A 17,725-nucleotide genomic window follows, 5' to 3' on the forward strand; every position below is an offset into this window, starting at 1 on the left:
GTCCAGTGCTGGTTTCCCAAAAGCACATTAAGGCTAAGTTCATCGTTAGAACCATTGAACTTAGCCTTAAGATGCTTTTGGTTAACCGGGCCCAGATCTGAGTCACATCCAAATCCTATGGTGAGATCTGAAAACAGCAGTTGGTGGAGGGCACCTCTCAAATATCAAAGAACAAGAGCAGGTTGCTGCTGACAAGTGGGCCAAATTGTTGAAATGTGCAGCAAGATCATTGATGGCTATAAGAAGTTTGTGTGCAGTTATCTTGGCCTAAGGTTGTGCAACCAAGTACTAGCTCCAGGGTGCCCATAATTTTGTCCATGCCATTTCATTATTTTCCTAATTATAATTGCAAATTTAAGTTTACAAAAAGAACATTGGTTCTGCAATGTTGAAAATCCAATAACAAGCGACCAAATATTTTTATAAATCTCAACTTATAAGAAATCGGGAATTATTTAAGAAGTGCAAGGGTGCCAATGTATTTGGCCGCAACTGTATATGGCTCTGACTTGTACCACAAGCCAATTATTTAATGTTTTATTTTTACAGTCGGCCTATACTGCATGTACTTCCAATGGCAAACTGACATCAATAGTAGGCTAGGCTATTTGACATCTTATCACTCAGCACATTTATCATGCTATTATTTCTTGAATAGTGCTCTCTTTTTTTATTCCAGGCAAAATGTTCTTTATTTAGAAACATGGTTTTTATCCCAATCATATTGTTAATTTCATTTTCTGCAACTTCTGCTCTACATTATGTAAAAAAAATGTTTTTGTTTTTCTAGGATCGCAACAGGAATATTCACCTTTACCCTGGATCATTAAAATTTTTTAAAGATATCTACAGACCACAAAGAAAATGTGACAGTAGTACTTTGTACATTTGTTTATGCCTCTTTTCAATGAGATATTGGTTTGTCGCCTTGAATAGATCTCCCATACACACAGTACAGTACAACACATACCAGACAGTATACATTTACAACCTCCTTCCTCAGCAGTTTAACACCAGAAGGTTTTTAATGCAGAACATTCTCTCCACAGATCACTAAAAAAGGGCATTTTACATAAGCTCCAAAACACATGGTCTTATTTCTTACAGTTTGTACTTTGACACGTAGGCTCTGGCTGTACAGTATATTAAAATAGCTGTGGTGGTACTCTGCCGCTTCAGATAAAATCATCAACATAGCATTGAGACTAATGCAGGCTCTTGTTAATACAACTACTAAAACATCACAGACAAGCTTATTTCCAATGAGACATTTTAAATATATTTCCCCCCTCATCACACACACACGCATGCAAAAACACACACAGTCCGACAAAAGAGGCCAAATATCAACATGATTTCTATGTAGATATAAATAAGGCAGGGACCCCGGGTCTGTTTGTCAGTTGCTCTGTTTCCTGACGACAAAGTCCATCCTATACAAACCATATGAAACTCCTTCTGCACAGCCCACATATCCAGTGAAACAATAGCACTTCACATTCAGTCATAATGACATTTAGATTTTACATGCAGTTAAAAAAAGTCATCAAAACGAACTGGATAAAAACCGGTACCTATGATGTGAAGTCATTTGTAGTCTTTTTGAGTGTCATCATTGTGGGGTTTCCATCACAGAACACAATGTCTCCTCTGCAGTCAGCACATACAGTATGTATTGTTCTGCAGCCAGAAAGTAGAACAGAGGGTGGGTCCAATGTCAAGTGACAGTATTAAAGATGCACTCCAGGATCTTAAGCACAACAAATTCGTAACATATAGTATGATTTTCCAGTGCATGTGTTGCTGCTTTGTGCTTTCAGACCAGTCAATGGAGTGGGGCAGGCTTCATACAGAAAAGCAGAGTGAATCTCTCTGTAACCATGGGGCATATGATGTCAGGGAAGGCAGGAGTCAGTCTATACAACACCCTCAATGAAAGTGGTGTCCAGGTGAACGATGAGCATGCGCAGGAAAGACATCTCCTTGCGTGTGTTCTCAAAGATGATTAGTGGATCATCAGACTGGCAGCGGAGGCAGTTTGGGGCCATCACCATGGCAAGGTTATTGACATCCATCTTAGTAACATACACATTGGCAGGCTGAGCAAACACCTGGGGATAATTAGTGGAGGACAGGGATAGGAATTGTGAGGGACAGAGGGAGAGTATGTACAGAATCTTGAAACTGAGATTGACCATATTCTGTATTAATGATACAGACAATGAATGACTAAGGACAAGTTCATAAGTTTGTAGTAATTTTTTCCATTTCAACTGCCTGACCAATGACCATGTCTCCAAGGTTGAATATGATAATAGTTGTATGACAGGATGACTGTCTAGTGTTGTCCTGGACAGGTACAGTGCAATAGCTGTAGTGTTCAGTGTCGTGTGATGATTACCTGCAGGAAGTGGATGAAGTAGCACAGCACCAGTCTGTTGAGCTCAGGCAGGCACTGGACAACATTGACAGCTGCCACAGGGTCATCATAGTTACTGACACACTGCTTGTAGAAGGCCATGGGGATGAGAGGCTCCTCCAACTCACGATACCAAAGCTTCATAAGGGAGGCTGGAAGAGAGAGGGACAGTGTTAACACTAGTGCACACGAGCATGCACACACACACACACACACACACACACACACACACACACACACACACACACACACACACACACACACACACACACACACACACACACACACACACACACACACACACACACACACACACACACACACACACAGATGTACAGACTACCTCACCAGGTACGTTGGGGTCTGAGAGGTTTTCTGGGATCCTCCATTGGTCGACCTGAAGCTTAAGTGCGTTGACTTCATCGATATCTCCTGGCACCCTACAGAAAAAGCAGTATTCAATATTCAGTATAATTCAGTACACAGTTGCACTGCAAGGCCACTAGGGGGAACTATAACCCCACAATTAAAAATCTAATGTTGAGTGGCTGGTTGACATCTAACTGCCGTCATTTTCGCGTAATTTTACATGTAGTTTGCAAATTACGGCCGGTACTCTGTTCTATGGATGGGCATTTGAAATGATTTTACTATTCAAATAATATCATTACATTTTTTCGGATATTCGGATAGTCGTTGAATTTTTTTTTTTTTATGTATGAAGCAAATACACACGGCAGAGGTAAACAGTGGACATGCTGCTTTTCGCCAGTAGTTTGTCTAACAGCAACAGTGAAAGAGAGGTCTGATTTTCGCCATGAGAGAACTGATTCTGTTACTAAAAGGTTTTCTGGTGAGTATTTTGCATTGATCTGTGTTTATTTAATTGAATTATTTCACATTTATTTATTTAACCAGGTAGGCCAGTTGAGAAGTTGTCATTTACAACTGCGACCTGGCCAGATACTGTGTTAGGTATTGTGGAAACTATGTTAGGTGAGCGCCTGTAATTGCTATTTGAAGTGGGATAAATAGCATACCGATGCGCAGCAGTAGCTCAACGCACGCTATAAAAACTACATTCAAAAATATGTTTTATTACATTTCAAATGTCATGGTATATCACTTTAGATCATATTTAATTTAGACAAAGTTTTTCATTGTGACCAAAAAGTAAACAAGTAATCAAATCCTAATGTCCATTCGGATATCCGGACATTCGATTAAGCAGGTGCGAAGTACTCTTGGCCAGCAAACGCTACCGATGTGTCCGAGCCTTAAAATCGTATGGAATTGAATCAGCTACAGAAAGACCAAACAAAGACTAACTACACATTAAACATTGCTGGTCTCCAGGGTCTCTTGAGCAGTGGTAGGCAATGTTTGCTCTGTTTTCTGTCTCTGTACAGTAGGCTGCACAGGGAACATTGGCTGACACCCACCAAGGCTGACACATACATTTGTCTAGATACTTGCTTTGTCTAGATCTCCTCTTATGACTGCTACCTTGCTAAACACACAACACTACCCCACACCTCATTGGTGAATACCAGGGTTAGGGTCCATTCCATTTCTAGATAATTCAGGAAGTACACTGAAATTCAAATTCTCTTCAATGCTTTTCAATTAGGAAAATGTGGAATTGGAATTTCGTTTACTTTCTGAATTGACTGGAATTGAAATGTAATTCACCCTAACCCTGGTGAACACACCAAGTCCAATGAGGTGATTGGCTGACCTCCTGTCCGTCAGTCTCACCTGAAGATGCCCTCGGTCTGGGCCCCTCCCAGTGCCAGGACGTATTGGGAGAGCTGCACCTGTACCCAGGGTAGCGTCCTGTCTGGGAAGAGTTCACTCTGGCGCTCCATCACCTCGTCCAGGGAGCTGCCGAACAGGGAGGGGGTCACGATGGCCCGTCTGCTGTGGTCAATCTCCTCCAGAGTGGGCTTACGAAGACCCTGCAGGGGGAGGTTCACAGATCGTGACTACTAAGACATTTTGTACTGTACATGTATGACTATATCTATGATTATGTCTATGACTGTCGACATTAAAGATGATATCTGGAATAGACTATAAGACTATGTCTTATCTTTATGTTAAAGTCTGTGACTGTCCCAATAAGGATCTATCCATGTCTATCCATGATAATATGTTTCTGACTAATGTCCATGTTTATGTATTTAGCATTACTTATCTCTCTATCAACATCTGTATTGGTTCGGTCCACTGTGGGTATTAAAAAAGAGAGGGAAATTCATGGCGGGGTTATGTTATGACTGCATTCGGGCATTTTTTGACTATTGCCCAAGGCTTCCCCACTTGTTGACATTCCCCACCCCCTTTCCCTGCTCATATCTCTAATCACCTTTTTGCCTCCAGTTATGGCCACTTTCTGTAGTTTGCGATAGCAGAACTTTGCGTACGAGCTGATAGGTAGACCTGTAAAGAGAGAAGGAAGACAGGGCCACTGTAACACTGAGGAATGAGACTCATGGGAAATACAGCTCTCATTGTAGCTGCAGTTCACACCTTCACAGATACATCCTCTCAGTGAGGGAATCATGTGAGCAACTTTCCAACCGAGGCAACATATAAAGGGTTAAACAATTCCTCACTAAAATGACAAGCTATTTGTTCCCACAGATGTCAGATATTTCCAAGGAGGTAATTAAAGAGACATGTTCGCAGTGTGATTTTGCCATATTGGGGTCAGAGCATACACGTCTCAACTGTCACGGTACTGTAAGAAAATCTGGGAGACTGGAGTCAGCCAACCAGCCAGCACATCATGTCCCAGGTGATTCATCAGACAGACACTTAGGACACCGGAGGGAGCAGAGGTATCCCTACCTACACCCCTATCCGTTGTCACTGTGATAACTCAAGTTTACACATAAACCAGGCCTCTACTCCCCCCGCCCAAGCCTCCCCACCACACCCACGGGGTCCCGTCCATCGCCCTTCCTTCCCAGAGAACTCTCTCTCAGGTGGCTGAACCCCGGCCAGATGGAGAACTTTGTGCTGCGATGAAAAACATCCTTACCGGAATGTTCACTAGACTGAACTGAAAGCCCCTGGATTTATAGCAAACAGGTGACGGACTGCCATGCATGTTCACAGCCATCGTTAATCTGGCCCAGTTTGACTGTAATTACAGCTAATTACAGAGATCATACCGATATTTTCCCTCTTGATCTCTGAGAAAACACACTGTTTTCCCCAAGACTCCCTGAATTCACTAGTCAATAGAGGAAGAAAATAAAGAGTTGTGTTCTTTTCTTTACCCAGCCTGAGAGCAGGTTTGAACACCAGCGGTGGTCCAAATGAACATGTTGTTTTGATAAGGCAGAAGCAACAACAAAGCAACCAGAACCCGTGAGAAATCACTACTCATTAGAGGATTAAGACCACAAGGCAGAGAATGTGATGACACCTGCCAACACATGGGTTCAGAAAGTATCTCTGAGATTCTCCAAGGGGTCTGTTTAGTCAGTGTTGCTACCTCAGTCAAGTTTCATAGCTAAGTGTTTCAACCCAAGTAAGCAAGGCCGGCCTCAGCCCAGCCTTGGCCCAAGAGAAGCCCAGCCCTGGCCCAAGAGAAGCCCAGGCCAGGCCCAGACAAGAGGCCTCCAGTTCCCACACGTGACTCCCTCCCACCCCTCTACTCACAGCTGCTCCGTGCCGTGGTCACAACACCACCCTTCATTTCAGCTCGTCTATCCATCAAAGAGACAGCAGCTCTCATTGTGCTGTTTGTGAGGAGGCTTTCCCCTGTGGTTGGCTGGTGGGCCCACATCGTGAGTAATGTAATAGCCCTCTCCCTCAAGTCATTATTCCAGACAATATCTGAAAACTTCTTCAGTGAGTCACACCCATGAAGGGTAACCATTCCTCATGGCTTATTTTATTTATTTTTTATTTATTTTACCGTTATTTTACCAGGTAAGTTGACTGAGAACACGTCCTCATTTGCAGCAACGACCTGGGGAATAGTTACAGGGGAGAGGAGGGGGATGAATGAGCCAATTGTAAACTGGGGATTATTAGGTGACCGTGATGGTTGAGGGCCAGATTGGGAATTTAGCCAGGACACCGGGGTTAACACCCCTACTCTTACGATAAGTGCCATGGGATCTTTAATGACCTCAGAGAGTCAGGACACCCGTTTAACGTCCCATCCGAAAGACGGCACCCTACACAGAGCAGTGTCCCCAATCACTGCCCTGGGGCATTGGGATCTTTGTTTAGACCAGAGGAAAGAGTGCCTCCTACTGGCCCTCCAACACCACTTATGAGTCACTGACGTTGTCCAGTGTATAGGTTGGTGGCACAGTCATTGCTGTACAATGTGTGTGAGTTCACTAGTGTGGTCAATGCCATGAGATGAGTATAGGTCCTCGCTGATGACACTATCAAGGCTGGTATTGTGGGTTGCCCTAATGGGGTAATGTGTAGTGGCTAGGCTTTCTTTAAATCATTGATGGAACGTAATGTGGGACTGCCAGAGAGAACCACTAACATGGCTCCCATGTTGTCATTCAGCTCTTTTATCACCTCCTGTTGTATTTTGTGAAAACTATTCATAATCTACCAGGGAAACTCTAAATATCAGCATGGTAGTCAAGTGACATAGTATGAATTTCCATTTCACTCCAAATTCTTCACATATCATTAGACAATTCTATTTCACTCTAAATTCTTAATCTGCAGTGAGATAGATATGAACCATGTTTGGTTTGTAATGGTTTCTAACTCATAAGGAAATAACAGACAATCTTGACAAGTTACAAATTATTGGTCTCTCACTTCAGCACTCCCCAACAGACTTCCTCCTTGGCAACTTTGGAAAACACCCCCCATACTAAACATGAATCTTAGTGATCTCAGACCTACCTTCTTCATCTGTGTTCTGTTTCCGTTTCTTTCTGGACTTTGAGTTCTTCTTCAGTTTCATTTCTTGCTGCTCTAGTATGAACTGAGTCACTGGAAACCAGAAGGCGGAGGTTAAAGGGCTATTCAGAAAATCTAATAACATCCACAAAGAGCAAACAGAAGAGAAGAGGTAAAAACCAATTCAAACCTTCACACCCCTCAAACTAGACCTGTCATGCTGATAATGACACCCATAGAGGGAAATACGACCCACCCTGTTTCTTGTCGCTGCTCGGATCCGAGTGCCTCTGGATGTATCCCTCCAGGTAGCAGCGGAACTTGGGCGAGGGGGCAAAGAAGGCCAGGCTGACGGCCATCAGCTCCCAGCCTGCAGCCAGGCTCCTTGGGCTGGTGTTGCCCGTGGTCTGCCTCACCAGCTGCACATACAGCTCGTCCCTCAGGCCCTGCGTGCCCCAGCACTTAGTGATGATGAGCAGGGCAGTGTGGCGGCGGTCTAGGCGGGAGGGTCTGTCTCCCATGTAGGCCTGGACCAGCTTGAACATCTCACAGGCCTCCTTCCTCACGGCGCGGTCGCTGGTCACCAGCATGGGCTTCTTGATGGAGCCGCGGTTCCAGGAGAGCATGTTGGCGATGGAGACACGGCGGCGGAACAGGCCCTGGGTGTGCATGTTCAGGTGCTTGCTGGCCCAGTCCACCATGCCTGAGGTGTCTGTGGTCGGGGGCTGGCGCAGTGTGGCGTAAGAGAGCTGGTGGTAGGAGCCTCCTATTCCTCCTCCCTCTCTGTTGTCATGGGAGACGGAGCGTTGGTGGTAGGGGCCCAGTGAGCCTGTTGGCCCATCTACCGTACCTTTCTTCCTGCTGTCCAACTGAGCCTTCAGTTCCAGGGTCCCCGCCTTCAGGAGAAAGAGAGAGGGAAGACAGAGGAGAGAGAGGGGTGAGGGAAGAGAGAGGGAGAGAGAACGTGTCAGTGCAGCAGTATGTATGTATATATGTATGGATGTACTGTATGTCCACAGCTGCAGTCTCCTCAGTGTGGATGAGCTGCCTTTCCTCTGCTCTGCAGTTTTGAGGGCTCCAGGGAAAATTGTTGCAGGATAGGCACATTAATTCTCTAAAGACGGAAAGGAACCGCATCACCCATAAATGCCCCAATATCCACATTGGCCTTTTTCGTCAGGAGCAGGTGAGGAGCCCCTACCTCTATTCTTCCCCTACCCACCTCTCCTTCAACACTATATGTGCAAATCCACCATCTGATCCCAAGTGGGATTTCTGCCTACAAGGAGCCCTATCCACAGTCACAGCCCCTTCACAGTGAAAACCAAACCAGTAATCCAGCTCTGGTCAGCCTCAGAGAAACATCCAGGAACAAAAAGAAACCCAGGCCAAATCAAATCAGGAATTTACTATGTGAACATACAATGTTAAACATATTTCTTCAATGTGACCATGATGTAATTTGGGGTTGGAATGTGCCAAAGAGCCGGGAATTTACATTTAGGGTTCCTGATTAAATAGTGTAGATCTCCAGATTTGGGTTTGGCAGTACTTCTTTATGGTCATATGGACTTCATGGTCTTAAATGAGTTGCATGGGTCACTGTTTAAGATCAAATGGAACAAGGCAAAGGAACACTGACAGTATGAACTATATCTTCTATAATTCCCCATCTCTTTTATACAGATAGCTTTAAGATGCCCCATGACACGGTAGTAATTCAACTCTGCATTTCTATTTAAGGAGGCCAATAATGTCCAAAGTCCTTAAATTCAGATTTCAATATGAAACATTCAGGGTTGTATATACAGATTACACAGTTAAAACCAATCCCATTTCCGTGCTGGCTTTAAACCCCTGGGTTCACTGGGTTTTGAAAAATAAGCAAATCTTCTGCTTCTCTACAGTGGAAAGGATAGAACAATACAGGCAAAGCTATACAGGGGTATAGTCAACAACCAGAAGTGTGTGTGTGAGCATTCTGTACGTGCATATCTGTGTGTACCATGATATAACAGCAGGTCTGTGGAGTATTCAAGAACAGGCTTAGGGGCCCGTTTCCAATATTTGTTTAAATGTGATTACTTCAGTACCAACCCCTCATGGTACCAGCCCCTGAGTCCCACCCCTACCCAGATCTCTAACCCTGTGCCATCTGGGACACAGTGGCCCTCCTTCCTGACCAGGGGGAACCATGTAATGGACCAGTGCGGCCTCTGAGCCTGACACTCCTACCATCGTCCAGTCTAATTGTTCTGTTTACAGGTCTTGTTTAATACAATATTTTTTTTATTCAAACATCATTACCTTTTTGGCTCTGTAGTTTCATTGGAATACTGGAACTCACATGATATGGAGAGGGGTGCATTGTTGAGAGGGCTTTTGGGGTTATATTTGGCAGTGCTCATAGCACTAAAGATCTGCTATGGCTCTAAACTGTTGCTTATGTAAATTGTTCATGAGAGGGAAAATGCTCCCCTAACTCAAATCATGTGCACCTGTACCAGCCTAATAAGTCAACCCCCTGACAGTGTGTGTGTGTGTATATTACACTGCCGAGTCAAAATTAAATTTATCACATTCATCTAGTTATATGAAAGGCCTAATGAGCTAATCTGTCCTTACTGTGGTGTGCACAACTTTAACTTGGAATTGAGACGCTCTCACTTGTCTAGCAATGAAATTAGTCCTGGAAAGGCACCAGCAATTTTACTACCCCCAGACAAAACAAAACAGAATCCAAACAAACAAAACAAACCGTTCTACATAAACAGACCGCACAACAATAAGCACCAGTCAGGGTTTTAACCAAGTAGACAAACCAGAACTATTCAATTTATCAGATCTAATCTCTCACAGTCAGAGACAGGTGACAGAGAGCAGCCAAAGACAAAGACGCACACCGGAGCGTATGTGTACCTGTGAGGGAGGTCCGGGGGTGTCTGGTGAGGAGAGGATGGCTTGGCTTGTGATGCTCTTCTCCAGGCTGTCTACCTTCTCATAGGTCCTCTTCTGCCTTCCTGGCATCTCCAGCGGCGCCAGGGCCGGGATGCTATGATTACCTACTCTGCTCAGCAAACGGCTGGCGGAGGGGACGTCTTCTCGCGTCGCCAGGCCTCCAGCCTTCATCTCCCTCATGGTGTTGGAGCGGCTCACCACCTCCCTCATCTCCACCATCAGCCTCTCGTTGAGGGCACACAGGTCCCCGCTGCTGCCCACTGAGCCTGGTCTCCCTCCGGCCCCCAACCTCCGCCGGCTCTTCCTCCTCAGGCTGGGTGAGGGCCCAGTGGAGTAGCCAGAGTCCTGGTAGGTGGTGGTGGTCCGGGGCCCTGGAGGTGTGGGGAAGTCCTGGCTGCTCTGCCTGTTGTGGCGAGCCTCCATTGCCCTCAACACACTGGCCTCCAGGGCCCGCCATGTCTGCTTCTTCTCCAGGATACCTGGCATCACTGGGGTCCCTGACTCCCTCTGGGGCTGGGCCAAGAGGGGGTCCGGTTGTGGGGTGGGGGTGCGGTTGAGGCCAGGGGAGGTGGACAGAAGGGCCTGTTTGGGGTCCACATTGACCATGTGCCTGATGCCCTCCAGGCCAGCAGGACTGTAGTCAGAGGGGTTCCTCTTGTGCCTAGAGATTGAGTGAGAGGAGCCAGGTTGCTGGAGGAGCCTGAGCTTCTGCAGGCTGTGTGTGGGGGTGAGGCGGGACAGACCACCAGGCCCATTATGGAGGTTAGCCCCCTCCACCTCCATGTCCGCAGGAGGCTCATCATAGATGGGACACTGTGATCCCGCGTCATCGTAGAGGGGAAGTGTGGAGGCATACTGGGGTGACACTGACCTGGGGGTGCTGAGCTGGGATCTGAGATTGCCTGGGGTTTGGGGAGGGTCAGAGGACACCAGATAGAATCTTCCGTTGCCCGTCTTCCTTAGGTGGTGGGCATCGGCGGCCATCTTGCCAGAGGGAGCGGTCTTGTAGCCCTGGGCAAAGCAGGCGTGTGCCCACGGGGGCTTGCTGCTGACGGGGAGGAGGGTGAAGGTCTGGTGGCCACTGGGCTTGGTGTGTGTGTTATGGTGACGGAGTTGCAGGGCCGGGCTAGATGGGCCTCCAGGCTGGATCCGACTGACACTGTTCACATTTACCAATATGGCTGCCTTAGACACTGGGGAAGGCTGCCATCTCTGAGAGAGCTCCCTGGAATAGAGAGAGAATGAGGGAAAGGATGAGATCTGGGTTTAGATTTAAAGAGATATCGCACACACATACACTACCGTTCATAAGTTTGGGGTCACTTAAAAATGTCCTTGTTTTTGAAAGAAAAGGAAATGTTTTGTCCATTAAAACAATATCAAATTGACCAGAAATACAGTGTAGACATTGTTATTGTTGTAAATGACTATTGTATCTGGAAAAGGCATATTTTTTTTATGGAATATTTACATAGGCGTACAGAGGCCCATTATCAGCAACCATCACTCCTGTGTTCCAATGGCACGTTGTGTTAGCTAATTCAAGTTTATAATTTTAAAAGGCTAATTGATCATTACAAAACCCTTTTGTAATTATGTTAGCACAGCTGAAAACTGTTGTCCTGATTAAAGAAGCAATAAAGCTGGCCTTCTTTAGACTAGTTATGTATCTGGAGCATCAGCATTTGTGGGTTCGATCATAGGCTCAAAATGGCCAGAAACCAAAAAACTTTCTTCTGAAACTCGTCAGTCTATTCTTGTTCTGAGAAATGAAGGCTATTCCATGCGAGAAATTGCCAAGAAACTGAAGATCTCGTTCCATGCTGTGTACTACTCCCTTCACAGAACAGTGCAAAACGTCTCTAACCTGAATAGAAAGAGTGGGAGACCCCGGTGCACAACTGAGCAAGAGAAACAGATGCCTCACAAGTACTCAACTGGCAGCTTCATTAAATAGTACCCGCAAAACACCAGTCTCAATGTCAACAGTGAAGAGGCGACTCCGGGATGCTGGCCTTCTAGGCAGAGTTCCTCTGTCCAATGTCTGTGTTCTTTTGCCCATCTTAATCTTTTATTTTTATTGGCCAGTCTGAGATATGGCTTTTTCTTTGCAACTCTGCCTAGAAGGCCAGCATTCCAGAGTAGGTGTTCTAAAACTTTTGACCGGTAGTGTATGTAGAAGTCAGAAGATACTAAATGTGTTTATATTAATTAACGGTCAATTACCGCGAGACCAGCAGTTATTTGCTTGAAATTCAACGAATACAACATTTTGTGTGACCGCCACAGCCCTATCCATCTGACCAACTGTGACTGAAACAACTCCTACCATACAACATAAGAGTTATCTGCTTACTTTAAGAATCAAAAGGTCAAGCATGCGTTACAATATTAGCAGTACACACCAAGGATTAGAAAAGCAGACTTACCTTCTGCCCTCCTCTCTACTGTATAGCCAATAACACACTAAACAATATTAAACCTGAATGCCTCTGTCCTTCTGCCCTCCTCTCTACTGTATAGCCAATAACACACTAAACAATATTAAACCTGAATGCCTCTGTCCTTCTGCCCTCCTCTCTACTGTATAGCCAATAACACACTAAACAATATTAAACCTGAATGCCTCTGTCCTTCTGCCCTCCTCTCTACTGTATAGCCAATAACACACTAAACAATATTAAACCTGAATGCCTCTGTCCTTCTGCCCTCCTCTCTACTGTATAGCCAATAACACACTAAACAATATTAAACCTGAATGCCTCTGTCCTTCTGCCCTCCTCTCTACTGTATAGCCAATAACACACTAAACAATATTAAACCTGAATGCCTCTGTCCTTCTGCCCTCCTCTCTACTGTATAGCCAATAACACACTAAACAATATTAAACCTGAATGCCTCTGTCCTTCTGCAGCCAGATATCTAACAGACTGACTCACTGCGTCACACGCTTCCTCCTAAGGCTCAGGACAGGAGTCACTGGGGAGCTGAGCAGGGGAGCAGGAAGAGGACAGAGAGGAGAAAGAGGCACCGTCTGTAGTTTGTAACAATACAGAAACAATTCCCCTGAGGCTAGAGCTTCCCAAACCAAGCGCAAAACGTATTTACATCCTTCTTACCTCCCAGCCATTGCATTGCATTCTCTCTGTCTTTCTCTCTGTCTGAGTCACGCCATTTCAGTGATTTGAATGTAAACAGTCTCTTCAAAACGGTTGAAGAGACAGCCCATCAACAGCTAGGCCTGAGCCACCTCCCAGCATAGCATTGCACATACAGCCCTGTCCCTGCAGAGCCTAGTAACACACTGCAGAGAGGATTTTAAAATGTTTTATTTAACCTTTATTTGACTAGGCAAGTCAGTTAAGAACAAATTCTTATTTACAATGACAGCCTAGGAACAGTGGGTTAACTGCCTTGTTTAGGGGCAGAACGACAGATTTTTACCTTGTCAGCTCAGGGATTCGATCTTGCAAACTTTCGGTTACTGGCCCGATGCTCTAACCACTAGGCTACCTGCCTCCCCATGGAAGCCACTTCAAAACGGCCAGTGTCTGGGCTGTGTTAGTTCTCACTGCAGAGTGTGACAGCCTGAGGTGGGAGACAGCTGTAAATGTACTGCTGCTGTCTGAGCTCTTTGAAATGGGGGACCTTCTGTGATGGTCTGGGTTGGTGATGTGAGTGATGCTACCTCTACTTATGATCTTGAATTTTGGTCTGATATTGATACAAACCTTTGTATTGCAAAATGACTTAATTTAATAATACATGTAAAATGACTATGTTATTTATATAAAACCACCAGTTTAATAGCGTTTACTATGGCACAGATTGGGCTACATTACAGTAACCATTACAGGGGCAAGAAGGAATTTATGCAAAAGGCCAAAGACCACATATAACGTAGTACAATGACCACATGGTAAGCACATTATACATACACCCCCACACACTCACATATCATCAGGTTACTACTCAAGACAAGTGGTCAATTAACTTAATGGATCTGTCTTATTTATGACTTGTCTCATTCTCCAGTTGTGAGTGGTCTGGTTTATGACTGATGTCCCTGTAGAGAGAGGGGGGGGGGGGTCTATTTCCTGTCTTGGCCTGTAGAGCATCAATATATGAAAGCACATTGTCTAGGTCCACACACAATGAGCTGAGATCAACACAGCATCACTGCCATTACACTCTACATTCCCATACTATTTTATTAATTTGATTTAACTAGGCAAGTCAGTTAAGAACAAATTCTTATTTACAATGACGGCCTATCCCGGCCAAACCCCAGATGATGCTGGGCCAATTGTGCGGCGCACTATGGGACTCCCAATCATGGCCGGTTGTGATACAGCCTGGAAACGAACCAGGGTCTGTAGTGATGCCTCTAGCACTGAGATACAGTTCCTTAGACCTCTGCGCCACTCTGGAGCCCAAAACGACCCGAGTTTTAATTCTATCCACACGCTAAATGATGTCAGTCCTCTTTAACATGACCAGTAACAACAACATAAACACAACCCTCTGCTTGGAAGTTGTTTTGAGGTTAAACCAGAGTCACAGAATATAATGATAGGATAGGAGACATGCTGAGTCTAGCTCCCAGTGGTGAGAGCAGAGCTGGGGATTTCATCTGGCTTTGTGTCTGTTGTTCACTTGTCATTGTCACACCACACCCAGGGTGGTACAAACCAGGCCAAGCTAGTTTTTTCAGCCCTGCAGCATTGGCACATAATGTTGATTGTTAGCACAGCCAGTGTGCAGTAGAAGATTATCATGATCATATCTGGCTTGATGCAAATGCCCACAGTAGCGCTATATACAAGCTTTCCTTACTGTAGCAGTCTTAATCCAACTATACTGTACCACCCAACCAGCCTGATCTCACTTCTAAAAGAGAGACAGAGCGCTAGAAAGCACAGTGGTGAGAAAATAGGAGTGAAGTGGGAGGACAGAGAAAGAGAGAGATTCCAATTGCTTTGGTAATCTAAACATATGTTTCCCAAGCCATTTGAAATGAACTGAGAGATGGAGAACGAGAGAGAATGAGAGGGAGATTAGTTGTGGGAGAGTGCCATCCGGAATGAGTGGAAACATTGGCAAGATAGTCCTCTGTCCATCTTTTTTGAATTTTCTATACTCCCCGACTGTCTAGCTTTACTGAGCTGGACAGTTAAGTAACTGTATAAATGTAGGTCCATTATAATTCCTACACAGTTTCCATTCCGTTTTAGTTATTTTAAATTAGTGAGTTCGATTATTTTATTATTATTATTTTTCTCACTCAAACCACCCCTGTGGTCCGTATGTTTGACATCCTTGCATTAGGCAATGCATGGTTCTGCTGTCGTCATGGCAATGCCCCTCTATGGAGCAGAGGCCCATCTAAAGACTACCTACAGATTTTCTCAAGCAGACAGACACTCTTAAGTAAGATAAATATGTCAGTCCTGAGCTTACTGGTTCATTGACACTTTGTCAACATGTGTGCTTTACCAGAATCATAAATAGCCTGTGTTGTAGCCCTGTGTTCCATCACACCGACCACAGTGGCTGTTGGGTTCTCTTCACATAATGTTAACTAAAGGGATTATATTCCACAATAACACAGAATATGAATATTACCAGTGTCATGACGTTGCCCTGTTGGTGTGGTTTATGACCCCCATAAATACCATTCCCCCTTTTCTCTCTCTACTCTACAGAATGGACTCTTGGAAAGCCCTTTGTTAACGTAAAGTGAGTATGTTAATATCAAAAGGTTGGGAACAGAACAATATTTCGGTAATCCAACCAGTTGAAAGTATCCGTTGGTACTTAAAGAATATGATGTCAGATCAGTTGTTGTCTGAGACATTATTACTGATGATTGGACGACATTAACTGTATCTTGGAAAGTCTACACATTCTAGTCTACACATCAGATTCACATGGAATTGTTGTGCAATTTAAATGTTTAAAAATGAAACTATTTGTGAAAAGATAAAATGTAATTTTAGTTATTAAAATTAGAATTATTTTCATAAGTAAAATATGCTCAATCAGTGGCCACGCCCACGTGAATAGGCATTGGTTGGAAATGATGAACCAACAGCTTTTCTACATTTCTATAAGAGCCCCCGTGACCCAATTCACAGCGAACTAAGCCAACCTCAGCGTGAGCTCTGGTTGCAAATGGTTGAATAACTACAACCTAACGAAATGAACATTGTGTCCCCGATGACGTGAGGACTGATGGCCATACGTTTAAAAGAGCAAATTTCAACGTGAGGGTGACGATCGCCATGCTGGAAAGATGAATTTCGCCTATACCAGCCAGAATACAGCATGAGCTTATAGTATGGCAAATTGGTGTGAACTTTGAACTCTTATTCACTAAAGAAGTGATACATCCTAGACGTCGAGTTATCAGCAGCAACTGTAAACATGCGTGGCCTAGCAAAGGACCAACAATCTCTTCAGAATGACAGGGTACTACAACGCAACCCAGCCTTCCATCTTCGACCAACCTATCGAAGCGCAGCTCAGAGTAAATATATTTCTTGCATTTTCCTTTTCCGAATGGGCGGTTATTTAGAATGCATAAGATTCTGTATTTACGATAGCATAACTTCATAAGGTCTGATAGAGACCCAATCCTTTTGTTCCTCAGTCTTCCCGCGCTTTCATTCTAACCCAATCCCCTTTCTTTGTGTAACCAGCCGTCATATCGGTTTCGTCCTCTAGGGATGTTTTCTTTTATGACATAATTAGTAATCAATGTATGATCCATCCTGTGTATATATAATTCTGTGTGATTATTTAGGTATTTAGTAAATAAATAATTAAACCAAATTTTGTATTGCTGATTCAACTAGTTAGCCAGGGTTTGTGAAGATAACCAAGAGTTTTACGACGTTCAGATGAGACTGAATAAGGTGACGATTAATAATTGACTGCTATTGATATAAAAGATTACCAGGTCTTTAAGAGTTTATTCGGAAGACAACGGCTCTATAAACATTATTCCGTGGTGCCCCGACTTCCTAGTTAATTACATTTACATGACAGGTAATATTAATTACAGAGAATTGATTATGTAAAATAGCATGTCATATAATTTAATCCATAGTAAAGACACGACACCAGCATTCAGAAAAAAGAACAGCCCATTTTACAAAATGCATCTGGTTTTACACAGGGATCATCTTTAGATCACCAAGTCACCCTTGTCCATAGATATACATATTACTTAAGGCGTTGGCTAATATACGAGATCTTGAGGAAAACAGAAAGATGAAATTAAGTTAGAATCCTTTGCCTGACTGGGTAATTAGATTGGGTTACGGAGCAGCAAATCCAGCAAATCCACTTAACGGTCAGCAAATTTGTATTTTTCGACAGTTCTGGTGTCTTACGCCCCTGACCGCTGCTCCTACCTCCACTCCTTCAGTGTGATTGTTGTAATTGTGGTAG

General features: G+C 44.3%; 1 protein-coding gene across 2 annotated transcripts in view; it reads right to left on the reverse strand.

Moving 5' to 3' along the window:
- Positions 1-979: 979 nt before the first annotated feature.
- The window catches only part of LOC139556956 (rho GTPase-activating protein 39-like), a 53,408-nt gene continuing 36,662 nt past the window's right edge, over positions 980-17,725 (reverse strand). Inside the window, exons 3-10 of one of the 2 annotated variants that reach the window (XM_071371148.1) lie at positions 10,232-11,495; positions 7,569-8,208; positions 7,316-7,405; positions 4,788-4,861; positions 4,178-4,377; positions 2,768-2,859; positions 2,402-2,571; positions 980-2,111 (exon numbers count right to left, since the gene is read on the reverse strand). In XM_071371148.1, the coding sequence (XP_071227249.1) occupies positions 1,917-2,111; positions 2,402-2,571; positions 2,768-2,859; positions 4,178-4,377; positions 4,788-4,861; positions 7,316-7,405; positions 7,569-8,208; positions 10,232-11,495 (2,725 nt within the window). In that variant the 3' untranslated portion in view covers positions 980-1,916. Of the gene's footprint in view, positions 2,112-2,401; positions 2,572-2,767; positions 2,860-4,177; positions 4,378-4,612; positions 4,649-4,787; positions 4,862-7,315; positions 7,406-7,568; positions 8,209-10,231; positions 11,496-17,725 lie in introns of those variants that run through there. The other variant, XM_071371158.1, reaches the window with a different exon arrangement.

This window comes from Salvelinus alpinus, chromosome 2 (genome assembly GCF_045679555.1).
Source record: "Salvelinus alpinus chromosome 2, SLU_Salpinus.1, whole genome shotgun sequence".
Classification (NCBI taxonomy): domain Eukaryota; kingdom Metazoa; phylum Chordata; class Actinopteri; order Salmoniformes; family Salmonidae; genus Salvelinus; species Salvelinus alpinus.